Below are 25,288 nucleotides of genomic sequence, written 5' to 3'. Positions count from 1 at the left end.
GCTCATGTCTAGAGAGGACAACTGTATGGCTGTCGGGCCAAACTATTACCAAAAATCCCGTTAATCAAAGTTCCCGAAAAAAGTTCCGGTTTGTGAAATACATTCCAGGTACAGTGATCCCGTTAATCAAAGTAGATGCCTGCTCTATGGAACCACTTCGTAAAAAACTCATCAGGGGTCATGCCGTGTTCCAAATCGAACTCGAAGCACCGCCGCCACCACTCCATAGAACTTAAGCAAACAACCTCCTCCCCTCTCATTTCTTCCAGATCATCTTCGGGATACCACGAGAATCTTAACTTGTGGTCTTGCTTTTGGGTTGCCTGTTCGCGCAGTTTCTGGGTCGGTATCTGGCCGGCGATATGCTTGTACAATTTTCCCAGAGAAGGCTCAATGTCTGTGATGTTGAGCGAGTAGCTTTCTTCGTCTATCACTGGTTTGAGCCATTCTCCTTCAGAGAAAATCGACCACAGAGAATCGTCGGCAAGCGTGCCGTCTTCGCAGTTGTCTGGCATGCATAACGGCTGGCCGCCAGCGAATGAGGCCAGTTTGAGCGCCTTCATGGTAGGCAGCATGGTGCTGCCGGGGTTTAGTATAGGAAGGTCGTCGTTCGGGGTCCACAGGGCCTTCCAGATCGCGTCTGCGTCCATGTCCTGGATTTTAGCGAGCAGCTTCTCTAGCAGCGCCTTGTCTTCGGCCGTCAAGCCTTGTTCGAGGAAATCTTCGAAGTTAAGCGTACTGTCCGTGCCCGTAGTTAGCTGCACATAAGCTTTGGCCATGTAGTACTTGAACCACCCGTCTACTAGATTGCCGGACACACCCGTGTTGGGGGTCAAGGAGCCGGAAACGTGGTTGTAGCCCAATATGTAGCGCTTGATCAACGCCTTCACACTCTGCGCCATCTCGGTCTTGTTCTGCCTCAACACAGCACCGTTAAACTCGTTTATATCGTTCACCAAACGACCCACAGAGGCGTTCGCCAACTCCAGCCACTCGAGCAACGGCGAGCTCAGCTCCTCCGCGTCCTTCAAGACGTTGTCGTACGTGCCCGACGCAATAAACTGGCTGGCAAGAGAAAAGCCATTCAGTTTGGTGTCTTTGAACAGGTACATGTCTTCAAGCGCAGAGGGAACCTTGTCCATGTTCAGCAAGTTCTCCCACAAGTACGCGCCGAAACCCGTCTCCACCAACTCCTGCCGAATGCTCTGCAGTGCCACGTCGGCCGTGTGGGAAGCAAACACGCTGTCCAGATCTGCGGCTGAGTCGCTCTCCGTGATCTCGCTGCTGTCCTTGTCCTCACTTCTGTCCTTGCCCACGTCGCTGGCGACAGCGTTCTGGGGAACCGTGCTACGGTCATTAACACTTACTTTGTAAACGTCCGCGCTCGTTTGGCGAACAGTGCCGGTCCAACGTGACTGCCGAGTGCTCCGTTCAACCGCGGCTCCCGCGGACAGAGGCTCGACCTTGAGACCCGCCGCGAAGGCAGCAGCACAAATGATGAAACCAACTACCTTCATCTTCAACACTTGTCAAGCGAAATCGCCAAAAAATATGAGCAACGGAAAAGACGGGGCCGAAGACTGGATCAAAGAAGCTATCTGTAAGGTATTTGTTCTGGATCCTTCCCGGCCATTATGGCCTTCTTGGTGGGGCGATGGAGCTCCTACGGCTGAAGATGCTACAAGGTCCAGAAGCCCCGGTAATGCTGGGAATGGTGAAGATGACGCGAGTAGTGCCCAGGTCGAAGCAGATTCAAGGCGGTTATTCCAAGTCCAGATCATGGCAGGTGGCATTAGTTCCAAATACTTGGTTAGATGTGCGGCGGGATCACAAACGAATCCCACGGGGGGCATTTTGATCTGTGATACTCAAGGAGTGGCGAAGATGGTTTTGCCGGGACCGGTAATCAGTCGAGTACAGCGCACGGGCAAGCCGAATGTGTTGGAGATACTTGTGGAGAAGACCGGTGGCGATGCTTCTACTGACAGACAGTTAATTGAGTTGATGTTCGACAACGAGCCTCAGTGCTTTCAGTTCTCCAAAATCATCACCACAGTGATAGGACTGAAGGTCAAGAGACAGGTAGCTGGGTCAGGCAGCGAAGGAAAGCGACAGCTGAAAAAACCTATCGATTTGGACGTCTATAGTCTCAAGGACACATTAATTCTCGAGGGATCTTGCCAAACAGACACTGTCTTGACTGCCAAGTACGTGGAGAGCAAGGAAGCAGACGCTCAACTACGAGAGAAGAAACAGTTATATCCCTTCATACGTATCAACTGGTTCTTGTCCAAGGCCCCAGGCGTCGTGGCAACTATGCCCGTCGAGGGATCCGAAGGTACGGGAAAGTTATACGATAAACAATTCAGCGTTGCCAATGTTCTCGAATTCAATGTATTATCCCGTATGGCGGGGCATTACATCTTTGTTGAGGCATATATCTATAGTGAATCTAAGAATTTAAAGGTTGCTATGAAGGGACCAGTTTTACCTTCAGCAGATCTTTCCAAACGATTGCTCAAGATTATTGTCGGTGGACAAAGCAGCATGTCCATTGGAATGGTTGTGGATGATCTCATCGGTTATTATGGCAACATGACACGGAAAAAAGATTACAGGAAGTTGACAACCATCTTGAGGCCCACTACGGGCAACATGATCGACTGTCGCCTGCTATTATCCTACAAAGGGCTCAGCATTATCCCCGATATTGAGTTGTTTAAAGGCCTCGAGTTACCAGGCCTATACACTGAAATCAACTTCACCTGGGGTGAATGTTATTTCAGTTTACCACACGTGTGCGACGAGGAAACAGGAAATATTTTTCAAGAGGAAAATGTCAAAGATGCTTACTACTTAAAGTTGGAATTCTATTCTAGTGATGGCGAATCATGGTTCCAAATTCCAATCCGGTTTCTAAATGTGATGCAACGTGATATTGCCTGGCATTACGCTATGCTTATGAGTAATACTGAGTCATCGACTATGCGTAAAGATCGGGCACTCTATGAACGTGATATGACAATTGGCAATGTCGCCAATGTCCAAGGAGCTTTCAAGCATCTATGGAAACACTTTGATTACGAAACCTTCACCAACTCCATAGCAATACCCCAAATCTTCAGTGCGACCAAACCCGTGCCCGTCTCCGGTCCCGACCGAGGAACCGCTGTCTCTGGCGATACCGCCGGCGGAAAACGGGCTAGCATTCTCAGCAAAAAGAAGGACACAGCGATTGCTACTACCAGGAAGGACAAAGAGCAACAGAAGGCTAGAGAAGAAGCGGCCAAGACGTCATACTACGAATATGAAGCGACGGGTGAAGCTCCTCCAGACGTCGCCTATCAGGAGTGGGAAAGCGATAGCGAGTAGCCAAGCCATAGCGAGTAGCCAGGCGAGGTCGAGTCTGTGCGATCGGGGCGAGTTTCGGTGCTACCCATCGAAGCCGTGTAAATAGATAGACGTAGGTAGATAACGTGCAGATGTGGGCGGGGTGTTCACTGGAGCATGGACAGGCAAGAGCGCCGATCTCGGTAGACAGACAAGACCGCAGAATAGAAAAAAGATCTTTTTGTAGCACAGGTCGCTTCAGCGCCACTGCTCCAGCACCACTGCTTCGGCATCGCCATTGATCCAGCGCCGGTCAAGAATGCTAATGTCTAGTGGCTCATCAGAGAAGGAGGAAGATGTGTACGTGGAGTCAGAATATGTGTTGACAGCCCCAACAGACAACCAGACTTGGATGGACTGGTTTATTGGCTGCAATCCGTTTGCGGGACGGCCGGCAGTGGAGGGTCAGAAGGATGAAGGCGGTGGTGTCATGGACGAGGATGACCAGCGAGAGCGCATGATCCGGAAGTTCCGTCCAGAGGTGCACGAGGCTCTGCAGGTCTTGCGAGACGTTCCGAAGCGCCTGCGACCGCGCACGACGTTTACAACACCGTACCGACCGGTGGCAGGGAAGCGCCAGATCTCCTTGCTAACTGGTGAGTTGGACGTTGATAAGATCTTCACTAAAGTCATTTTGGCAGTTCCGTTCAATGCTAACCTCAACATTGCTTATGCCTTGTTCTGGGGTCTTACTGCTCTTAAAGGTTATGAATTCGAACACCGTAGTCTGGTCGAAAGTCGGGTTGCAGTACTCAAATTTGAAGGGACAAGAACAAACCGAGAACCGGGAGAGGAAACTAGTTCAGGAGACAAGAACGGATCGGCCACAAAGGAAAGCTTGAGTATGCTCGCTTCCATGCACCCCACCCTCAGACTATACAAACTGATTCGGTCAGTTGTGGTTAAACATGTTGACGACTGTGTGGGAGACCTCACCGATATCCTCTCTGCTGAAGAGGCAACCGAGTTCCACTTCGTACTTCTTAGCAGCAGCACAACCACCGTTCTCGTGGCCGTAGATGTAGATAAAAGATGCTCTGTATTTGACGCCGGTTCCGTATCACCCACACAAAAGGCCGTCAAATACAGTCTAGGTGGAACACCACTCAGAACTCCATGGGCGGACCGATATAAGATTAGAGATGCCAGTGTTACCAGTTTCGAAGCGTAAACAATTAGCACACCCAACTTGGGCACCCAGCCCCGTCATAACCGATTCTTCTTTAGAGCGGATCAAGTTGTCTCTTACATTGCCAGTCTGTTCGCTCATGACCCAATAAAATCGGCTGGGCGAACATATTTGATGTGGCTTTTGAACACGCACGGAACCTATGAAGAGGCGGACGCAGAGGAGGAGACTAACACAAAGAACGAGACACGACAAGAGCACGATGAGGATGTGCGTCACACGTTCTTGAATCTTGAACGAGGCGGTCTTCATTAGCCTTCTTTCGCACCCGAGGGCGTGAAGTTGTTACACCTCACTTCCTTTTTCCGGGTGGGAATTTAGCCGTGTTCTTGCCCTTGTCCGATGGGGGTTAGACACCATTTGACAATTCAGTTTGGTTCCATCGCACCACCTGATCGAAGAATAAATGAGAACAAGGGGAACCAGGGGAACCAGGGACAAGGAACTAGGATTCGAGAAGTCGAACATGCGTGGGTCTCTCAGGCTAGCTGGGGTCGTCGCAGGTTGGTTGTATGAGACACATCCTTGCCTTTTTTTCCTCTGTGATTATATAATTTGCAGATGGTCAACCAGCATATCCAAAAGCTAATTGACGCTGAGCAGCAAGCTGATGCAATAGTGAAGAAGGCCAAGGAAAGTAAGAACTATCTCTTCGGAGGGTCTAATGAAGAATCTCCCAATGGCTTTTAAGCCCCAATGTGTGAACACACACGCGTTTGTGAACATACATATGTGCATAGTGTATTATCTTTGTCGTTAGATTGGGTGAAGAAAGTGAAGGAGGCGCAGAGTTCGGCTGCGCAGGAGTGCGAGAAATTTGGGGAGAGTGAGGAGGAGAAATTCCGGCGTGAATACGCCGAAAAGTTCGCTGCGGAAGATCCAACGAAGAACCTGGAGGAGCAGACCAAGAACGACATTGAGGAAATTAAACACCAGTACAAGCGTAACAGGGACTCTGCAGTCTCCCTTCTGCTGTCCGGCGTTGTCCGCGTGGACACCAATCCTTCCCCGGCCGACATACGGCGTCTCAAGCTTCACTACCTCAAGACGAGCGCCTGAAGCCCCCGTGCTAGTCGTTTTTGAAATGCTCTCCGCAAACTCACAGTTGCTTTGAATGGAGACCCTGATGGGAAATATCTTGGCACAAAAGTCTTCCTAATGGAAAGCCCCTCCCCCTTCCCACCGAGCTTGGTTACGAAGCCGCTTGAGTATAGAGCTTGCTCGAGCGTTAATTGAAGGTGGTTAATCTGGGCCAGTCGTGTGTGGTCCTGTTGGTCATTGTCTAATGCATAGCCTATATGCATGACAATGCGCCATCCCTCCTCCCTGCCACGGTGCTCCGGTGACCGCGTATCGGCGGGAGAGAGTTGTCACCCCGAGTGCGGCACAAGCGAAGAAGAATCCAAACTTTGGAGTACCAGGGGCTTGTGTTCTGAGTTGAATTCGGGTCTCCTCAGACACGAAGCTGAGCCCTCGCTGACTGGATTACACCTCCGCAAAAAGTCCTTCAAACCATAAAACTTCCTTGACGCAACGCAGCGAGCGACTGCCGCTGAGCCGTCCGTCAGGGTGTGTGACCCGCCGATCGCTCCCGGCTGTCGTGGATGGCGTGAACCAAGCCTCTAGACCTTGGCATCCCGTTCAGCCCTCGGGTCGCGGCCAATAGAGTTGGCGAAGCTACTGGAGGTGGAGGGCTGTCTATGGGTTCAGACCAGGACTAGGGGTGCCAGACTCCCTTGCGGGGACCGCGATCCACGGAATGAGCAGAGGAACGGGGTCGGGAGGCGAGGTCAGCTGGGGTTTGGGCGAAGCGACAGGCGGCCTGAGGGGATGCGCTCGCCGGTATCCCCGGCCGAGAGAGAGAGCTCCATTGCCGTGGGGCGCGGCGTTGAAGACTCGGCACGTATGGCTCTGCCCATGCTAGTGGATGGCGAGATGGGTTGATATAGTAATGGTCTGAAAAGTAATGGCAAAGTCTCGATAATGGCAAAGTCTCGATCGTCGAGAACACGTGGAAGAGAAGCGTTTGTTGCGAGCCTTGCCGCTTCTGCGGGATCTGCCACACCGGTTGGTTTACTCAACTGATTGGAGATCTATGGAGGCGACATTATCCAAAGACCTGCATTTAGTTCTCAGGTCGGCATATATGTTTCCCACTCCGAAGGTTGTAAATAAATCTGGTGTATGCCGATCCGGCGGAGAAAGAACCGGTATTCATAATTCCTTTACACAGAAGACACCGCAGGAGATGGCGGAGAAAGAGGCCACTGTGATGAAAAAATCATAGGATCAATCGGTACTACCTCCACACGTGCTCGTTGGTGGCGCGGACCTTTTTGTAGAAACGCAGAACGAGTGTGTGCAAACTTGTTGGGGTGAAGCTGAATTGGGGGGGGGGGGGGGGAGAGTTACCTCGATGACTGTCAACCTGGCAAGAAGGTAAACCTCCGCAAGAGACACACCCGGGCATTTAATTCCGCCCCCCGCCAATTTGTTTAAACAAGGCCGGAAACCAAGAAGGGGATGAAGTGTATCCGTGGTCGTAGTGATCGAAACGTATGGCTGGCAGGGTTATCTTTGCCGTTCATGGTCAATGGTGAGTTAGGGGACATAGTGAATATTTTGGAGCCACTTTGCGCTAGTTTGGAACCCGGCATTAAGGCTCGTTTGGGCGAAGGGTTGATTCTACTGCATGATTTGCCCGACAAGACAGTTGGCTGGATGGACCAATCGGGTGCTCTGTTGAGCCTGTCCGCTGAGGAGCTTCTTGAAGCTATTGTTTCAAACGACGCGCTGGGGACAAGATTTTGCGAGCTCATAGCCGATTGCCTGTTCGCTATCGAGGGACTTATTGAAAGAAATCCGGAATCATGTGGTATTAACCAGGAATTACGACTACGGTTACGGCACTGGACACAGCTGGCCACAAACGATTTTGGTTGGTATGATCGACATTTATCCCATGCGACACAGTACGAGGATCTCCACTTCTTTCTCGACGGCGCGTACCTCATTTCAACCACGGTTGCAAATAAACTGAGCAAGTTTGTAATTCCTGTGGTCTTCGCCAAAAATGTCTCTCTTGAAGAGAATACATCCCAAAAAGTGGCCGCTCTGATGCAAAAATCATGGAGGGCTGTCGAACAATCACTACAACAACTGCCAGCACACGCGTGTGCTGTTGTGTATCTCGAAACGGATGATGACGGACTAGTGAAGTGCACCGCAGATCCTGACGTCCCCATTGAACTGTGGAGAGCCCGCTAATCATCGCCGCGAGCCCTCCATAGCGTCTTATCGGCCGCTGTATCAAGACGCATCCATCCTTTAACCTTCTACGCCTCGCTAGACCACAAAAGATCTTGCTTATGTCCCAAATCCCGGCTTCGCCTTCCTGCCGGCCGTGGACGAGTCTATTCTGCTGGTAGCCGTGGCACTATTCTGGTGGAAGGATTGTTCGCGTTGAGGCGTCTGGTGAGAGGGGTAATAAGCTCGGATGCGGGGTCTCTAGTCCCGAGTGGAGGCTGAACTCGAGGGACAGTTTTTGGTCACGAGGTCGTTCCGAAAATTGGATCACTGGGTCGCGTGGGTTACTGGGATCCTGAACCTGGGTCGGGTGTCTGGTGCGGGCGTTTGAAGGCTTTTGGCCTTGACCATTCGATGACGGCGCATGATCTTCCAATTGGTGTGCTCGTCGTACAGTCTGGCAGTTAGTTGACGCCGTTCTCATGTGAAGGGCCACGAGCATTTCTTTTGGACCGTGGTATGCACATGCCTCCGAGAACTTGGCCGTGTCCTTGGTCGTGGTCCTTGGTCGTGTCCTTGGTCGTGTCCCTGGTCTTGGGTAGAGCTCGAGGACATCTCGACGGTAGTGTCTTACACGTTTCCAGGAAGACTCACTGAGCCGCTTCCAGTCGACAGGCTTTAGCACTTCCGCACACGGGCACCATTGCCAGCGCCACGACTGGGAAGAAGTCCCTGACAAGCCTTTCCCATTGGTTGTTCACATTTGGAACCCCGGAATGTGGCTGACACCTTCCGGAGTTATCTGAATAAACCCACACCCCAGTTCGGTGGAACCAAAAAGTAGATGTTTATTTGTTGACTAGCTTTCGCTGGGATGAGGTGTTTCCTCCGCTTCTTGCAGCTCAATGGGTTCGTTGTCTTGAACGGTCTGGTGCTTCTGTTTGCGCTGCTCCTTGGATTCGCCGTGTCTGCCACTTTTATGCTCTTGTCTGCCACTTTTATGCACATGCCGAACGTTACTCTCCTGTCCAGCAGCTTGCTCCTGCAGAACAGCGGGTTCGTGTCTGAGTCCGTGCACCGGCGACTCTTTACCCAAAGCCACACCGGATTCTTGTCCGGCACCATATTCTTGCCTGACACCATATTCTTGCCTGACACCATATTCTTGTCTGCGCTCCTGACGAACGCTTTGTTCCTGTCTGACCCCTTGTTCATGTCTAATAACGCCTTGTTCATGTCTTAGATTACGTTCTTGTCTAAAGTTTCCCGAAACTATAGTAGCAGCCTGAGAAGGCCTCGTGGGCATTTCAAGGGCAACAGGAATATAGGGAACATCGCTTGCAATGGGAATAATGCCGTTCCGTTGGAGTAATCTGCAATGATCAAAGTATCTTCGGGAAGAGTGCAATCGGTAGCGAGCACAACCGGTACGGAGTGGTGGGGGGGTCCGATAGACAGGAGGAGATTTTAACATGAAAGTGTGTGCTTTTCGCACTCGGGTGTGTGCGTGGGTGTGAAAGTGTTGGTTACAGTCCGTCGAGTTCTTGGGAAGAGAGGTTGGGGTTGGCCTGTTTGAGGAGAGCGTTGAAGTGGGCGACCGGGATATCGACGATTTTGTGTTCATCGGTCTTCTTGGTCGCTATGAGCTGGCGTGCAACAGGTCTTGGGACCATAACGTCGACGGGGACGAGGTAGGGGTTGAATTCTCTCATTTCCACTTCCACTGAATGGGTTTCGCTTTCAGTAATGATAGGGTACATGGACTGGGCCACGATACATGGTTGTTCTTTTTCAATGAATTTAGGCACGACTATCTTGTTCTCGACGACGTAGGGTTTGCTAACTTCAATGACTTCACCCGGGACCTCGACAGTTTGTTCTACAATGCGTGTCTCCACTTTAGGCACGTAGCGGATAACTTCACGCGGTACATCAACTACGCGTTTGACTGGCACCTCCTTAATGACTTCTTGATACTGAGGCACTTCTACCGTCCGGTCCACCCACTGGATCTGCGGCACCTCCACTATACGGTCAACCCATTGCGTCTCGTAACGCGGCACGTGCTTCTCCACCTCCACAATCTCACGTTTCGGCACGCGCCGCACCACTTCCTCGACCACCGGCACTTCGATGTATCGCACGCGATCTTGCTCCGGCTGCGTGCCAATCACCTCCTCCCGGATCACCGTAGACGAAATCAGCCGCTCAGAGGTACTAGCACCTCGGACGGGCTGGGGAGAACCCCGATACGAATTAGCAGCTGCAAGCTGATTGCCTGAAGAATTGGGATAGGAAGAATTAGGAAACGGGCTTCCTGAAGGGGAAAAGCCGCCAGAAGGGAACGGACTTCCGCCAGCATTGCTCGGACCACCAGCATTGCTAGGACCACCAGCACTCCCGTCAGGCAAGGGATGTCCAGAACCATTGTAGTAAGGGGGACGACCCCCCGTCTTGCCTTGACCACCGCTGTTACCTTGGTTACCACCCGGACCGTGGTTACCACCCGGACCTTGGTTACCACCCGGGCCTTGGTTGCCACTCGGGCCTTGGTTGCCACTCGGACCCTGGTAACCACCTGGACCTTGGTAGCCACCTGGACCTCCGGAAGCGCCGCCGTAGTAGGCGGCGTTCGAGCTTGGTCCCAGAATCGGAGACGTCACTCCCCAAGGACGAAAGTCCGGCGAAACGTTCGGGCTCAAATGTCGGCTGCTGAACTCACCAGGGCGACGGGGGCTCGGGCCCAAAGGCAGGCGCATTCCATTCTGCACCAACCGCGGGGTCCGGAGCAGGCTATTCACAGTTGGCGACGCAGGCACCGTCGTAGTAATTGTTTCACTCATCTCAAAAAAACTAACCAGATCTATTTTCGACCCTTGCCGACATGAAACCCACCAACCAGATATCGCAGCACTCACGCAAATGAACGCGTAGACAAACACACGTGCCAGCACGCAGTCTACACACATGCGAACAGTAATTGGTCACAAGTAAACGTTAACACTCTCTCAGGTATGCTGACCAGTCACGTATGTTGAGACCGGAGAATTCAATGTGACGTTCAAACACGTGAAGTGCCCTACGCGACCGTGACTCGGCAATGAGGACTCGGTCAGTACCACGTGTTGGGTGCTGGGTACGGATGTATGTCCTATCCTGACAGAGTCCTGCCTGACAGAGTTGACGGAGTCCTGCCTGTAAGAGTTGACAGAGTCCTGCCTGACCTGAGGCGCGTGTTGTGAGTTGGCGCGCTGGCGGCAGGAGGTTTGCAGTTGGCTGGTTAGCAGTTGGATCGTTAGGGGTTGGCTGTTTAGGGGAGCAAAGTGTTTGGCAGTTGGCGAAGTGTTTGGCAGTAAGCGGGTTGCTTGGCGAAAAAAACTTAGTTGCCCCATCTTCTGCGGACGTCGTTGTTGTCGATGAATTCGGGAGCGATGACCCTGCAGAAGGTTTCGAGCTGGGCTTTATGTTCGGTCCTGACGTCGGTGAGGGCGACAGCGGTACAGGTCTTTTGGTGGACGAGTGCGCCGAGTCGTTGTTTGCCCTTGATGATGCAGTAAGGTACATTCATCTTGCGACAGAGAGCGGGGAGCCAGCAGACAAGTTCCACCGGGTCTACATCGTGGGGGATAACGACAAGTTGGGCCTTCTTGTTTTCGATGGCCTTGGTTACGTCGTCGAGTCCCCAGACGAGGCGCTCGGTTTTCTTGGACTTAGGAGCTTCACCAGCGGCACGGGCCTCGGCTTCCTTGGCAAGGCGTTCCTTCTTCTGCGCAGCAGACTCAGGACGGTAGGCAGAGAGCAGGCGGAGAGCCTCGGTGGCCTGAGAACGGTTGGCAGTGTGGCGGAACTGGTTGATGGCAGGCGGGACCTTGAGCTTCGTCAAAAGAATGGCGCGCTTGCGCTGGACCTGGATGTACTTCGGCCACCGGACGACACGCGTCAGGTCTGCCTTGGTACGGGGTCGCCCGTTCACGCTCACCTTCTTCGGCGTCGCCTCAATGAGCGGGTGTCTAGCTGCCTTCGTCGGTGCCATCGCTTCTTAAATTTGGAAGCCGAAAAAAAGGTAGACAGGAACAAACGGGGCACAAAAAAGCTGGGCGAAAAGAAATTTAGGAGGTTCGACCCATGGTCTTCACGAAGGTTATCAAGACGCCCGCCTACTACTCGCGCTTCCAAGTGAAGTACCGTCGCCGTCGTGAGGGACGCACTGACTATCAGGCTCGCCGCAACATGATTCGTCAGGAGCTATGCAAGTACAACACCCCCAAGTACCGCTTCGTTGTGCGTTTTACTAACCGTAAAGTCATCTGTCAGATTGTCTACGCCACCGTCTGCGGCGACAAGGTCATTGCTTGTGCTGACTCCACGGAACTCGCTCGCTACGGCATGCCCGTTGGACTTACCAACTACGCCGCGGCTTACGCCACGGGTCTGCTTTGCGCCCGTCGCGTCCTCCAGAGCCTGAAGCTCAATGAAGTCTGCGTGGGCCAGACCCAGGCTGACGGCAAGGAGTATCACATTGAGGACGAGGACACGGAACGCAGTGCTTTCAAGTGTGTGCTCGACATCGGCCTGGTGCGCACTACGACCGGAAACCGTGTGTTCGGAGCCCTCAAGGGTGCCGTGGACGGCGGACTGTACATCCCACACTCGTGCAAGCGCTTCCCCGGCTACTCACGCGGTGAGAATGGTGCTGACGATAGCTACGACGCCGAGGTCCATCGCAAGCGCATCTTTGGTGTCCACGTCGCTGAGTACATGAAGATGGTCCAGGAGGAGGACCCCGAGGAGTTCGCCTCTAAGTTCGCCGCCTACGTTAAGGCCGGCATCCAGGCGGACCAAATCGAGGAACTCTACAAGAAGGTCCATGACGGAATCCGCGCCAACCCCGAGCGACCCAAGACCGAGAAGAAATCCTTCCCCAAGACCGTCCGCGAGGGCAACTACCTCAAAACCGTCGGAAAGGACGGCTCTGAAGTCAAGTACTGGAGACCCTTAAAGCTCACCAAGGAACAACGAGCCAGTCGCGTGCAGGCCAAACTTGCAGAAATTGCTCGAGTTGCTGCTGCAGCCCTCGAGGAAGAGTAAACCAGACAACACCCAACCTCCTGAGAGGGCTTCCCAAAGCGTTTTTACGTAGAACAGCTCTTCAACCCGTTATCTGGAACGCTCCAAGGAGGTCGCTCGAACCCACGGCAACTACACGCAGCCTGCACTTATACTTAACGCTGCCTCCAGTTATGGCCAATTATACGCCGGGCAATGTCTCAGGTGCACTGCTTCGCCGCACTACTACACTGTACCGCTTTGCTGCACTACTTCACTTAAAATGTACCGCTTTGCTGCACTACTTAAAATGTACCGCTTTGCTGCACTACTTAAAATGTACCGCTTTGCTGCACTACTTCACTGTATCGATTTGTATCACTACGGGTTGCACTACTCATTATAACTACTTCGTTGTACCACGTCGTTGTAGGACCAAGTTGCGCCGAGCCACAGCCGCTCATGACCTCGGGGCCCAGGGGGGAACACACTAAGCGTTGTGAGGGGCTGTGTGTAAGGCGCAACTGCCTCGTAAGGAATGCGCACGGAGGCGGCCCACGGTGGGGAGGGTCCACACGGCAGCGGTGGGGGCCACGGGGGGAGCCGGTTGTGGCGGTCCGCATGGCGGTGGGGAGCCGGTGGTGGCGGTCCACATGGCGGTGGGGAGCCGGTGGTGGCGGTCCGCATGACGGTGGGGAGCCCACGGTGGGCAACTCGTGGTGGGGAGCCCACGGTGGGGTCGCGAGAAGTAGAGAAGGAGGTAGAGAACAAGATTTTTTAAGCAAGGAACCTCGGTGGGAAAGCAACCTGGATAAGGCTGCGCCAGGGGGAAAAGTTTGAGGTTAAATTTTGGTGATGTCGTTATCGGGAGTCTTTAGAGATCCTGAGTTGGGTGATGACACGGAATTGAAATGGGCGTTGGCATGGGGAGTGATGAGAGATTATCAGCGGCAGGAAAGAGAGGCACTTCGGGAGCGCCAAGAGAAAGCAGCTTTGGCTGAGAGGGAAATGAAACAAACTCAGATCCAGAGCCTGCGGCAAGGCGAGTACCAGACTACCAGACAGCGAGAGAGGGTCCATTCCGTGAGGGAACGTGAGGAGGAGTGGGTTCATGACAAATACTTCGAGCAATTTTTAAATGAGACTGGAGGAAGCGAATAATCAACGTTCCCAGCTCATCAATGCATACAAAACTGTAAGCAATGCGTTACCTCTAACACTTGCCAATCTCACACTCATACGTGCCGTGGTGTCACACTCATCCGTGGTGTCACACTCACTGTTGTATCACGTGTGTTTGTCTGGACACGTATGTATGTTGAGGGCATTGACCCCGTGCACGTGAACATTACTTGTGTCTGAACAGGAAGCACTTGTGTCTGGCACTGCATTAGAATTCTGGGGTCTGCAATTCTGGTTCGCATTAGGCTGTGAGGAATATTGAGAAGGAGTTGAAGAAGAAAAGATTGCCAGTGAAGCGACGAGAGGAGCTCGAGGCTGAACTTGAGCAACTGGAGGTGGACCACAAGGAAGAGCTGCAGGCATTTGACGAAGAACACGGTATAGAAAACAAGAAGAAGGAGGTGGATGAGCCGCCCCCGAAAGAGGAGGAGGAGGAGCCGAAAGATCTGCGAGTGCGCAATTGGGGTTCATTGAGCAAGAAGGAATTGGAAGAGTCATGCGCCGCCAGAGGGTTATCTAAGAAGGGTACCAAAGAACAGCTCATCTCGAGACTACAGGTTTGGAGCTCGGGTAAATCGAATGATGCCAGGGAACCCGGCACCATTGACTATGAGACTTTCCAGCCAGTCCAAATCCAGCTGTCAGGCCGTAAGATATACACGTCTCTGAGCAGTTGCTGTGCTGGGGGGAACGGTAGGAACGATTGGGCGAATGTGAAAATAATTGAACACGTGTGCTATTCTTGAGGCGGCCGGTGTTGGCGGCGGGTGCTGGCGGCCGGTGTTGGCGGCGGGTGTTGGAGGCCGGTGTTGGAGGCCGGTGTTGGAGATTTGATATCGTTGTTTTTAGCGAGCAAGAAGGATGAATATCGCGAGAAGCGGAAAAAGCTGTGGAAGCGTCGCGAACAAGCGCCTCTTCGCGAAGGCCCCCGGCCGGGTGACGAGGGCGAAGAGTCCGGTTCGGATGAAGAAGGATCTGACGCGGGAGCGAAGCTTGTGCGGAAGGACCGTCCGGCGTCTTCAGCGTCGGAAGACGAGGAGGAGAGGAAGGTTCGTGACTTAGCCGAGCGGCAAGCGAAGCGCCGTGCCGTAGTTAACACCGTGCTGGGACGCATCCTGGCCAAGTACTCGGAAGGAGTGGTCATTGACGACATACCAGAAAAACTTAAGGAATTCAAGGTCATAAACTTCTCCCCCGAACTACTCGGTTACAAGTCGCTCGAAGAATGGATCAACAGCCAACCGGCCACCCTTCTGAGGTACAAACGATCTACTCGGCTCGTCAAACCCGTGGCCGGGGTCATGCCCAGTAGCGACTCAGATTCAGACCACTCAAACGACGACGACCACTCAAACGACGACGAGTCAGACTCCGACTCCGAATAATTCCAGTGTTTTAGTTTTCTCGAACCTGCAAGCGGGATTAGTCCCCTCGAACCTGCAAGCGGGATTAGTCCCCTCGAACCTGCAAGCGGGATTCCCTCTAACCTGCAAGCGGGATTTTCTTTAACCTGTAAGTGGGATTTATTCTACCGGGATATATTCCACCAGATTTATTCGGTGGTCTCTGCAGGTAAACATAGTCCAAATGGGGACAATCCCCATTTGGACCAGTTCCACAATCCAGCCCAGTCTTCTGCTTGGGTCCAGCTCTTCAATGAGGGGTAGCGCCAGACCTTGCCCACAACGTCCGTCATGGCTACGCAGCCGTGGTACCGAGAATCCAAAGAGTTGCGGGAGTTGTCCCCTTCAAGCCAAAGGTAATCCTTCGGGATATACAAGCCCTTGTAGCTGCATGGACCAATGGCTGCAATGCGTTTGCACAACCAACGATCCTGTATGCCCCCATACACCACCACATCACCGAGGCAAAGACCTCCCAACAACTTCCAGGTCCACTTGTCAATCAAGATCTTGGACCCCTCTGGCACTGTCACCCCCATAGAGGGGCCACGTGTCTACAGCACACACGGTGGCCCTGCCTGTGCCGATCCGTGTGGTCTGGGCAAGGGAGGGCAGCCTGTGATCTTGGTAGTGTGTTTTGCTCACCACGGCAGTCTCGAAAAATCTTCGCATCCAGCGCATTCTTTTTAAAAAGATAAGACCGTCTAGGTGCGGTGCATCCTACGGAGATGGCCGAAGACCGATCTTGCTGTGTCTCAATACGGGTCCAGAGCGGGGAATCCCGTCCAGAGCGGGGAATCCCGTCCAGAGCGGGCAATCCCGTCCTCCTTGTCCCGAGTCCCTGGTGTCAAATCCGGGCCTCAATATTGGCGAAACTGCAACACAGCTGGACCAAGCCCGATACATCCATTGCGTAGTCCATCCATGGCTTGGCCCATCCACTGCTTGGTCACTCGTCAAAGTCGTTCCCTCCGTCGTCCTGGAATTCGTCCTCTCGGTCTTCTTCACCGTAGTGGTCGGCCCCGTAGTCGTCACCTCCAAAGTCCTCCTCTTCCTCTGCATTCTCTTCTTCGTCAAACACCCCGTCACCTCTTGCAGTTTCTTCTTCTGCGCCACCTTTCGACTCCAGCAAAGCCCAATTAATCGATTTCTTGCTAGCTCCCAATTTTTGTAAACTCGGATTCAGTGCTGCGCCCAGCAGTTCCGCTGGAAAGTACTCTGGACCAACCCCCTCGACGATGAGTCGACGCTGCGCATCCGGGTCTTTAAATCCCACCTCGAACTGGTTCTCGTAACTATTCACGAGCTTCTGTTCTACATGTTCTCTCGTATAGTCCTCCGATTCATTCGCATACCGCTTGAGCAGCCTATTGAACACTATCAACTCCTTCTCTACTTCAGTCAGGGCCGGGGTCAACTCGCAATTGGGATTATAGGGGTAAGTGTCTATGGGCTTAAAGGGGACCTCTAGAACACAAACAGTATGTCTGGGCCCGCCCGCCTGTGAAACGAGGCAGTGATATTACTGGTGAGACTTAGCCCGCGCAGGTGCCAATGATCTTACTTTTGAAGCTAATTGCTGTGAACCCTCCACGTCCTCGACCTCGCCCCCTTCCTCGCATGTTTTATTTTACCCCGACCTAATTTGAAGCAACGAACTCACCCTTGCTTGACGAATTTATTTGGCCCTGTACTTATTCTGAAGCAACCCGCGCGGTGCACACGCGTGTGCTGATGGAACAAGCTTTGCTGGATCTGCAAATCGCTGTGCACCGGCTACACCACAGCCACGGCCAACTGGCGCACTTTGCCTCGGAGGCCCTGCCTGATGCCAGGTTTCCATTTTATGGCAACATAACACCCCATGTTGACAACGTTGATCGCAGGACTATCCTGTTCCTTTCTCAAATCCGTGACTCGGCCGAGAAGTCCGATAAGCAGGGCGGCGCATTCGTGCAGCTCTCTGGCAGCAATGTTGATAATGAACAAATAGATCAAAGCATATACGATTCACAACCATTAAGAACCCCTACTGGCGAACAAATCGTAAGCAGTCCTCCCATCTTTCGACCTGCTTCTGTATATTAGTACGTAGGTGCCCAAGTCCGGGGCACAGAATTCTCATTGCCGCCACCGCTCTACGACCCTCTTGACTTCCTGGCGCCCCCAGACGACAGCGAGATTGTGCAAATCGAGGTACGCTGGATTTCCAATGGTGGAAATACTTATAAATGCCAATTGTATACACCTTGCTCTATTGTAGAATTATGCAAATCAACTGCTCGATAAGCTACAGACGGGGTAAAGGTCTCTCCGAAAAGAACATCACTCTAGAGATGTGATACAGAGGAAGTCCATCAAAGCCACCGTTTCATCGACATGCTCAGCAATCAGCTCCCCCGAATACATCCAACCCAGAACTGCTTCCACACAGGAAGCGGGCCACTCCGTCAGGTCAATAGATGTACACTCTGGCTCCTCCGACAATAAATGGAACAAATACGGACATCGAGCCAACAGAATACACTTATGGGCCAAGATCGACCGGCTTCTCGTGGCTCTAAAAAACATCGGTATTTGTTCCGGTTCTGTCTCTGGGTGGGGGTGGCGGTGGGGGAGGGGGTGGGGGAGAGTAATATTAACGGCAGAGATAACAGTAGTGACCGGGCTTACATGACAACATCAGCAAACTGTGGCAGCTTAAACAGGACGCCGATGGCTCTCGCTAGCCCTGTTCCGCTGGTTAGTTGGTCCAAATTCAGAAGGAACACGTCGCCTAGCCAATGGTACCCGTTGAACCCTCCGACCAGCAGCAAGTAGGGTTGGCCGTTCACGGTTACTACGGCCAGACTGTGCTTTTGCCTCAGCCCCGGATGGTGGAGGTCGGCTGAGGGGAGCTCGGCGCCGCTGCCCGAGTCAGCCGACCAGGGGCCGTTTCCGCAGCTCTCGTCCTGGCCGCAAGATTCTTTTCCGGCTAGCTCCACGTCCGTCTCGCGCCCAGCGCCGTACCTAGTCCCGTCCCTAGTCCCATCCCCGTAAGCAGTCCATCTCTCAGAGACGAAGTGGTACGAAAACAGCCTGCCACGACTCTCGGCCGAGCCGCCGGCCCCAAGGAGGCCTCCGAACACAAACAGTCGTGCGTTATGGTAAGCTACCGCACACCCGTGTGGGAAGTCCCGGCGTCCTTCTGGCCCCTGAGCCGAACAAGCGCCCTGAGGCGCCGCCCACACGGGCCTGAGACTCGAACGCTCGACTTTCCGGTTCGGATCCTCGAGCCTCCCACTCTCGGAACCAGGGAACTTCCAAACAATCCGGCGGAAGTCGAAATAGCCGTTGGCCGCACACGCCTCCGTCCCCCCCGCCGTCTCGTAGCCTCGCCCACCGCGCGATACACTCCCCCCGAAGACGTACATCCTCGAGTCAACCGCAACGGCCGCGTGGACGTGTCTACCGGGCGGCACGAAGCCGTTGGACGGGACTACCCGCGTCCATGCCGCCTCGGGCCGGACAGCCTCCGACGGGTCAGCCTCCGACGGGTCAGCCTCCGACGGGGCAGCCTCCCACGGGGCAGGCTCCCGACGGAGTCTCCCCGACGTGGTCCCTATGGTGACAGGCCAGGCATCCGCGGGAAAGGTCCAGAGGTCGTCGAGTGTCCGCGTCCCGTCGTATCCGCCGTACAGCGCGAGCTTCTCGAGGATTGGTATGTACACCAGGCTGTGGCATGCCCGCGGCTGTTCCGGGGCCGGTAAGCGGACCCAATGGACTTCGGGAGGGGTACTTGGTTTCGGCCCCCGGACGGCTGCAATGACCGCGTTGAGGTCGACTGAGTAGAAGTCGGCCAGCCAGTGGTGCCCGTCGTGCCCGCCGTGGACGTAGAGGACACCGTGGGCTGTCGCACACGTGTGCTACAAGACAGTGCTATGCGGAGAAACGCTCACGTTGTTTCTGGGAGTCGGGGGTGCCGTGGTCGTGGCGGGGACCAGCGTCATGGCCGTGCGCCTCCGCAGGTCCAATAGGACCAAGTCGTTCAACGCCGCCCGGCCGTTCCAGCCGCCGAACAGCACCGCCAGCCCCTCGCCCAGACTCACGCACGTATGCGCCGCTCGCGGCTCCACCGAGACCTGCGACTTGAGCCAACCCGCCATGCGCCACTCAACGCCTTGCACCCCGTTGGCACACACTTTGCGGATACACAGCCACACGGCGGAGGCTGGGGGGTGTGTGTGCCATCGGGGGGCAAAACCCGAGGTGGCCGTAGCGACCAGGGAACTTAATGACCAGGGGACGTAGTGACCAAGAATCGTGACCAAGGAAACGGATTGACTGAGGGAACAAACCTGGGTGAGGGAACAAACCTGTGTGAGGGAACGGACCGACTAAGGAAAATATTTATATGTTGCGGGTGGGATTGCAAGGGTGCGTGCACGGCGACCTGAGCCGGTGTTACGGAGCGTTGGGGGCCTCCGAGGTGGACTGTGTGGTGTGGTCTGGCGACGTGCAGTGTTTGCGGAGTGAAGCGGACTTCAGTTCCTTGGCATGTCCGGACAAGTACAAGGCGCTTAAGGATTTCCAGGCGTACTACCAGCTCCGGAAAGCTGCGCCGGTGCTGACTGTGTTCGTGGGAGGGAATCACGAGAACAGTAACCTGCTGAATGCGCTTCCTTACGGCGGCTGGGTGGCCCCGAACATTTACTACATGGGCCGATCGGGTTGCGTGTCCATCCGCAAGGGTGCTGCCTCCGGTAGGGATGGCGCTCAGTCGTGTGGCGGTGAGACGCTCCTCCGTTTGGCAGGGCTTAGTGGCATATTTGACGGCCGGGACTATAACAGGGGGTACTTTGAGAAAGAGCCCTTTGACTGGAATACTGTGCGCAGCGTCTACCACGTTAGAGAACATGACCTTGTTAAGCTGTCCATGCTATCACAGGCCGACTTGGTCCTAACCCACGACTGGCCGGCAGATCTAGTCACCCGGCCAGAAGACAGAAGTAGATTGCTCCAGAGGAAACCGTTCTTCCAAAAGGATCTGGACGCCCACCGATTAGGCAACCCTCACCTGCACCGGCTACTGGCCCTGCAGCCCGCAGTATGGGCTGCGGCTCACCTACATGTCAATTTCAGCTGCCCTTACGGCAACTCACAATTCATCTCCCACGATAAGCCCAAAAAACTTGTGGCCACATCCATCTGGAACACCACTGAAGGCCTAGTCAGTACGCCTAACGGACCCCTCAAGGTCAGACCACTAGGCCTCAGTTCACGCCCTCAGCGATATGTCGGCTCGGGACATGCAGATCCAGGCTACGCAGGCCCCGAATATGCAGGCCAAGGACACATGAACCAGCCGGCTACAAATTCCCAGTCTGGTATAAACCGACGACACGAAATCCCTCCTTGGTATCACCAGAAAGATGATAATCAAAATGACCGGGACAAGAAACGACAACGGACCACCCGTCCATCATACAATGTCAATGACACCCGAATTAATGATACCCGTATTAATGACGCCCTTCCCAATAATCAATGTGCCATCCTCATTGACCTTGAATGGTTCGTTATCCAGCGACGGACAGTTCCTATAACCCATATGCACCGGTCGCCTGCACCGGCCTTGGATCCCGATAGTCTAGCCTCTCCGTAAGCGAACACCACGCAGCAAACGGTACTCACAGTCGAGATCGCATTTCGACGCTGCTCTTGAGCCTGTTCACTCGTCATGTTTGCTTTTGTTAGTGTAACCCGGTATGAGCTCGAGCCAATCATCAACGCCATTTCGACGAAGATCCGCCCCTGCTGGACGATAAATGATATCTTCAACCCGAGTGAAAACATGGTTCCTTTAGCATCACTTCGCTCGTTCACCATCCCATACCCGCAGTTCGATCACACGCGACCGCATGAACAGACTGCGTGGTGGTTAAGTATATTCATGGTTGATGTTGCAACCCCGACGGTATCATCTTCGGGGATCGAAAGTCCAGTAGAGAAACTCCCACAGATTAAACGATCGCCTCCATCATTTTTAGAGCCCGTCTCTTGTAGCGGACTGCGAAATCCGCTCTTGGACGAGGAAGAAAGTCTCTCTCTCGATGAACAATAAATGCCGCACACGTGTGTGCGCCGATAGCAAATAGAGCGGAGTGGCCGAAAAGGGCCGAAAGGGCACAATAAGATTCAGTGAGCCATCTCCCAAAAAACTTTGCGAGTCAACCCATGCAGAGATAAGTCAAGTTAAGCGGAATGATAAGTAGACGCGCATCTCTCGCAACGGCGCGAAACAGGATATTGGAAAAGGGCTGCCCAAATAGTTCACTCACTATTTCCACGCCGTATCGGCGGCTAAGGACGCCACAAACCGATAAGGTCTCTGAAACCCCGTATCCAATCAAGTTTCCTCTACTGGCATACATTGACACCCACTTCGGGAAAGAGGACGTTCAAATTAGGTTAAGCGCAAGAAGGATAACTTCATACGATCGCCAGCAGGAAATTATTTCTCGTGTAGGTTTGGAGGTGTGACTCACTAATGACTAGCGCTTCTTTAGCTTGATATTGTGGAGAGGATTTATGAGATTAGGAGGCCAGACAAAGGACATCGGATACTGGTGGATGAGTTGCGCCGTCAGTACGCTTTGGCAGTGATGTTGGGCAGCGAAGACATGGATGCGTTGCAGCATGCGTTATTGACCCAGCTGTCCGAGGAAAATGTATTGGCAATTGCCGATGGTTCTTGGGACACTAGGTTAGGGCCTGACGGTCAACTGACGACTACGTGTGAAGTTAAGCCAAGTCTATTTGTTAAGTTAAGTGATAAGCTGAGTGAGGCGTTGGTGCCTCTTGCTGCCCAGGAGGATATAAGATCGCCGGCACGTTCTCCCGTGAATCAGGCGAGGTCTCTTGCGAACAAGAATTTGTCACCGGTGAACAAAAGTGGTTTGTGGAATACATTGGAGACGGCTGCACCTGTGAGTACGACTCCCGGAGCGGAGTTGTCTACTCCGCAAAAGAGTTCGGTGCGAAAGTTGCCGACGCCGATCGGTTACACGCCTCTAAATGTAATAAAGCGGAATCATTTGAACCGTATCCGGATCATGAAGTTGAACGCGAAGCTAGAGGGCGAGAACCCGGAGCTGCAGGAAGCCGTGCGGACGCGTCTAAGCATTATTTCGGAAGAGGGCGACACGGAGCCATCCCCAGCGGGACCGCTGCACAGCGCCATGGCCCACGTCGTTTACGACCAAGCCGTGGCTGGTCGGGCCGTCTTGGACCGAGCCGTGCCCGGTCCCAGGAAGCGGCAGTCGGCGGAGGCTCAGGACGCGGGGAGCGCGTCGAAGAAGGCGCGGCGGTCGCTGGCTGCCGTGGCGAGTCCGGTGGTGCATTCCAGCCCCACGGACGGCTCGGCCGCCCGCGACTGGAGCGCCATCGTGCGCATCGGTAGCACGCCCGACACGACTGAAGTGACGCGTCGGTCATCCCCGCGCGTCCTGGCAACCCAGACGCACGACGTGACCCCGGTTCGCGAATCAGCTCGACCGCGCCGCCTCTGCTCTCTTGGTCTCCGCTTCTCCGCCGACAAGGTCGAACGCGTCGTCCCCGCAGCCGTCGCGCGCCGCTTCTCCGAACAGGCACCCAGACTCCTCACCGAACTCCTCCACGCCGACTCCTCCGACTCTTCCGACGTCTTCCGCTCAAGAGAGAACTCCCCGCCGACCCACAATGAGGAGGGACGCACGGCCGAAGGACAACCGACGGAGGGACAACCGACGGAGGGACCACCGAAGGATGAGGTGTTCAGGACGCGGCTAGGCCCTACGGCCAAGACGGACCGGCATGCACAAGCGCGGAAGCTGGCTCGAAAGCCGGCAGCCGCAGAACCGCCACGACCAGTCTCAGGTGCGCCTCCCCACTCGGCCGCAAGTGACCCAGATCCGACTGAGATTGTCTCGGCTGCCGCAGGTACCGCTGCGACGGACATGGCCCCGGCGCCCAGTGTCCGGTTCGCGAACGCGTCCTTGTTGGACTTGGACATGGGAAAGAACCGTGGGTCAGCGGGTATCTTCGCGGCGCGGACCGGCGGACGCACGACCAACCCGTACCGCAGCCGGGCGTCGCTGACGGCGAAGATGAAGCGGACCCGCGAACGTCGCGTACTGCGTGCGCAGCAGAACCAGGAGCTCTACGCCGAGACGGGCGCGATTCGGCAACAGACGCGGCGTGAGCGCCGATACGAGGGCTACCGCGCCCAGGCAGAGACGCGCTACCTCGCCAGCACTGCTGACGGCGACGGGGCCGAGGACCGGCTCGCGCGGGTCATCGAGGATCGCGCCGACTTTGCCCGAGAACTGGCGGAGGAGCAGGGGGAGGAGGATGGGTCACCGTTCCGGCTCCCTTTCGAGCGGTTGTTGCGGGCGTTGTACGGCTTCGCGAATTTCCGGCCGTACCAGGAGCAGGCGTTGGCGCACGTGGTGCGTTCCCGGCGACCGTTGTTGTTGTGTATGAGGACGGGTGCGGGCAAGTCGTTGGTGTTCTTTCTGGCGGGTGCTTACTTGGCGCTGCAGCAGGGTGCTATGGCGGCTATGGTACTCCCGACAAAGGCGTTGGTCAACGACCAGGTGGCGGCGGCGACGCGTGTGCTCGGTGCCCGGTTCACTGTGGCCGCGCTGCACAGCGGGCTCGACCCGCAGTCGTACGCGGCCACCTTCAAGGCGCTGCGCGGAGGCTTGCTCGACTTCCTCTTCACCACGCCCGAACAGTTCACCTCCCTCTCCCTCGCTGCGGCGCTCCGTCAAGCCTCCCGGCCACTAGGTCTCCTCTGCCTCGACGAGGCGCACTGCATGTCCGAGTGGTCCCACTCCTTCCGCCCCGCCTACCAACTCGTCGTGCCCGCCTGCCGCAAACATTTCCGAGAAGCCAAAATGCTCCTCATGACCGCCACCGTCACCAAAGAAACTCACGACTCCATTGCCCAAATCGTCACCTACCGGGAGGCCCGGACGGAGGAGACTAGCACGGAGGAGACCAGCACGGAGGAGGCCAGGACGGAAGAGGTTCGGACGGAGAAGGCCCGGACGGAGGATGCCAAGACGGAAGAGGGCAGGACGGAGGAGGAGATCAGGGAGGCGGCAGGTCCAGTCGGACTCCAGTCTTTGGTGGAGCCGCGCGGGTACGAGAGGCCGGACCTGCGGCCGCAGATTCGGAAGGGGCTGAGCGAGGGACAGGCGGCGGCGTGGATCGGAGACGAGGTGCGGCGACAGCGGCGCGGGTTAGAGGCTGCGTTGGGCGGAAGCGGGACGCACTTGGTGTTTGTGTGGATGAAGCACGAGGCGGAGAGTGTGTGTCGTTCGTTTCAGGACGAGTTTCCGGACTGCCGTGTGTGTTTTTATCACTCGGGTGTGTCAGAGACGGAGAAGCAGCGGATCCTGGACCAGTTGCTGGCGGGGCGCCTGGACGTGCTCGTGGCCACGCAGGCCATGGGCCTCGGGATTGACGTGCACCATATCCGGCGCGTCTACCACCTCTGCGTGCCCGGTTCTATCGAGCAGTGGGTGCAGGAGGTCGGCCGCTGCAACCGCGACGGTGCCGAATCCGTGGTGCCCGTCTTCGGTGTCCTCAGTCACGCCCACTATTGGAAGAAGCGGCAGCGGACGGCGGCCAACGTCGTCGACGAGTTCGCCGTGCGCCGCTTCATGCGCCTCTTCGTCAACCCCGACGCCGGGTCGGCCCCAGAGAGCCGTGGTGAAGACCCAACTTGGGGTGGAGACCCGGCCCGGGGCGGAGATCCGGCCCGGGGCAGGCAGGTGGTGGTGGCCGGGGGCGACCTGCGGGAGGT

The 25,288-nt window shown here is 55.0% G+C and overlaps 15 protein-coding genes across 15 annotated transcripts; 9 read left to right on the top strand and 6 right to left on the bottom strand.

The window, feature by feature from the left end:
- Nucleotides 1-122: 122 nt before the first annotated feature.
- On the bottom strand, nucleotides 123-1,517 carry GNI_134300 (hypothetical protein; the record flags this gene model as incomplete). Its single annotated transcript, XM_011134024.1, has 1 exon — nucleotides 123-1,517. One exon carries the CDS (start codon nucleotides 1,515-1,517, stop codon nucleotides 123-125), a length of 1,395 nt encoding a protein of 464 aa, XP_011132326.1.
- A 262-nt stretch (nucleotides 1,518-1,779) lies between these two features.
- GNI_134290 (hypothetical protein) lies at nucleotides 1,780-3,372 on the top strand (the record flags this gene model as incomplete). Its single annotated transcript, XM_011134023.1, has 1 exon — nucleotides 1,780-3,372. One exon carries the CDS (start codon nucleotides 1,780-1,782, stop codon nucleotides 3,370-3,372), a length of 1,593 nt encoding a protein of 530 aa, XP_011132325.1.
- Nucleotides 3,373-3,655: 283 nt separating this feature from the next.
- Nucleotides 3,656-4,834, top strand: GNI_134280 (hypothetical protein; the record flags this gene model as incomplete). Its single annotated transcript, XM_011134022.1, has 2 exons — nucleotides 3,656-4,557; nucleotides 4,618-4,834. 2 exons carry the CDS (start codon nucleotides 3,656-3,658, stop codon nucleotides 4,832-4,834), a joined length of 1,119 nt encoding a protein of 372 aa, XP_011132324.1.
- Nucleotides 4,835-5,140: 306 nt separating this feature from the next.
- Nucleotides 5,141-5,638, top strand: GNI_134270 (vacuolar (H+)-ATPase G subunit; the record flags this gene model as incomplete). The annotated part of the gene is made up of 2 exons (XM_011134021.1): nucleotides 5,141-5,216; nucleotides 5,340-5,638. The coding sequence occupies 2 exons, from the start codon at nucleotides 5,141-5,143 to the stop codon at nucleotides 5,636-5,638; spliced, it is 375 nt and encodes a 124-aa protein (XP_011132323.1).
- A 1,464-nt stretch (nucleotides 5,639-7,102) lies between these two features.
- Nucleotides 7,103-7,846, top strand: GNI_134260 (hypothetical protein; the record flags this gene model as incomplete). The annotated part of the gene is made up of 1 exon (XM_011134020.1): nucleotides 7,103-7,846. The coding sequence occupies one exon, from the start codon at nucleotides 7,103-7,105 to the stop codon at nucleotides 7,844-7,846; it is 744 nt and encodes a 247-aa protein (XP_011132322.1).
- An 838-nt stretch (nucleotides 7,847-8,684) lies between these two features.
- GNI_134250 (inner membrane complex protein) lies at nucleotides 8,685-10,668 on the bottom strand (the record flags this gene model as incomplete). Its single annotated transcript, XM_011134019.1, has 2 exons — nucleotides 8,685-9,198; nucleotides 9,356-10,668. 2 exons carry the CDS (start codon nucleotides 10,666-10,668, stop codon nucleotides 8,685-8,687), a joined length of 1,827 nt encoding a protein of 608 aa, XP_011132321.1.
- A 536-nt stretch (nucleotides 10,669-11,204) lies between these two features.
- On the bottom strand, nucleotides 11,205-11,858 carry GNI_134240 (60S ribosomal protein L7A; the record flags this gene model as incomplete). The annotated part of the gene is made up of 1 exon (XM_011134018.1): nucleotides 11,205-11,858. One exon carries the CDS (start codon nucleotides 11,856-11,858, stop codon nucleotides 11,205-11,207), a length of 654 nt encoding a protein of 217 aa, XP_011132320.1.
- A 92-nt stretch (nucleotides 11,859-11,950) lies between these two features.
- GNI_134230 (60S ribosomal protein L5) lies at nucleotides 11,951-12,913 on the top strand (the record flags this gene model as incomplete). Its single annotated transcript, XM_011134017.1, has 1 exon — nucleotides 11,951-12,913. The coding sequence occupies one exon, from the start codon at nucleotides 11,951-11,953 to the stop codon at nucleotides 12,911-12,913; it is 963 nt and encodes a 320-aa protein (XP_011132319.1).
- A 1,096-nt stretch (nucleotides 12,914-14,009) lies between these two features.
- Nucleotides 14,010-15,438, top strand: GNI_134220 (SAP domain protein; the record flags this gene model as incomplete). Its single annotated transcript, XM_011134016.1, has 3 exons — nucleotides 14,010-14,066; nucleotides 14,299-14,701; nucleotides 14,903-15,438. The coding sequence occupies 3 exons, from the start codon at nucleotides 14,010-14,012 to the stop codon at nucleotides 15,436-15,438; spliced, it is 996 nt and encodes a 331-aa protein (XP_011132318.1).
- Nucleotides 15,439-15,605: 167 nt separating this feature from the next.
- GNI_134210 (S26 family signal peptidase) lies at nucleotides 15,606-15,995 on the bottom strand (the record flags this gene model as incomplete). Its single annotated transcript, XM_011134015.1, has 1 exon — nucleotides 15,606-15,995. One exon carries the CDS (start codon nucleotides 15,993-15,995, stop codon nucleotides 15,606-15,608), a length of 390 nt encoding a protein of 129 aa, XP_011132317.1.
- Nucleotides 15,996-16,405: 410 nt separating this feature from the next.
- Nucleotides 16,406-17,078, bottom strand: GNI_134200 (hypothetical protein; the record flags this gene model as incomplete). The annotated part of the gene is made up of 2 exons (XM_011134014.1): nucleotides 16,406-16,923; nucleotides 17,021-17,078. The coding sequence occupies 2 exons, from the start codon at nucleotides 17,076-17,078 to the stop codon at nucleotides 16,406-16,408; spliced, it is 576 nt and encodes a 191-aa protein (XP_011132316.1).
- A 112-nt stretch (nucleotides 17,079-17,190) lies between these two features.
- On the top strand, nucleotides 17,191-17,761 carry GNI_134190 (hypothetical protein; the record flags this gene model as incomplete). Its single annotated transcript, XM_011134013.1, has 3 exons — nucleotides 17,191-17,502; nucleotides 17,545-17,652; nucleotides 17,720-17,761. The coding sequence occupies 3 exons, from the start codon at nucleotides 17,191-17,193 to the stop codon at nucleotides 17,759-17,761; spliced, it is 462 nt and encodes a 153-aa protein (XP_011132315.1).
- Nucleotides 17,762-17,781: 20 nt separating this feature from the next.
- GNI_134180 (BTB/POZ domain protein) lies at nucleotides 17,782-18,869 on the bottom strand (the record flags this gene model as incomplete). The annotated part of the gene is made up of 2 exons (XM_011134012.1): nucleotides 17,782-18,016; nucleotides 18,130-18,869. 2 exons carry the CDS (start codon nucleotides 18,867-18,869, stop codon nucleotides 17,782-17,784), a joined length of 975 nt encoding a protein of 324 aa, XP_011132314.1.
- Nucleotides 18,870-19,849: 980 nt separating this feature from the next.
- On the top strand, nucleotides 19,850-21,559 carry GNI_134170 (putative lariat debranching enzyme; the record flags this gene model as incomplete). The annotated part of the gene is made up of 2 exons (XM_011134011.1): nucleotides 19,850-21,096; nucleotides 21,193-21,559. 2 exons carry the CDS (start codon nucleotides 19,850-19,852, stop codon nucleotides 21,557-21,559), a joined length of 1,614 nt encoding a protein of 537 aa, XP_011132313.1.
- A 541-nt stretch (nucleotides 21,560-22,100) lies between these two features.
- Nucleotides 22,101-25,174, top strand: GNI_134160 (ATP-dependent DNA helicase; the record flags this gene model as incomplete). Its single annotated transcript, XM_011134010.1, has 1 exon — nucleotides 22,101-25,174. A coding segment is annotated over one exon (3,074 nt), but the record flags the coding sequence as incomplete, so codon positions are not given.
- Nucleotides 25,175-25,288: the final 114 nt, after the last annotated feature.

The sequence above is a fragment of the Gregarina niphandrodes genome, assembly GCF_000223845.1.
Source record: "Gregarina niphandrodes unplaced genomic scaffold scaffold00035, whole genome shotgun sequence".
Classification (NCBI taxonomy): domain Eukaryota; phylum Apicomplexa; class Conoidasida; order Eugregarinorida; family Gregarinidae; genus Gregarina; species Gregarina niphandrodes.
The sequence above is the reverse complement of the archived record's forward strand: the minus strand, read 5'-3'. Positions and strand labels throughout refer to the sequence as shown.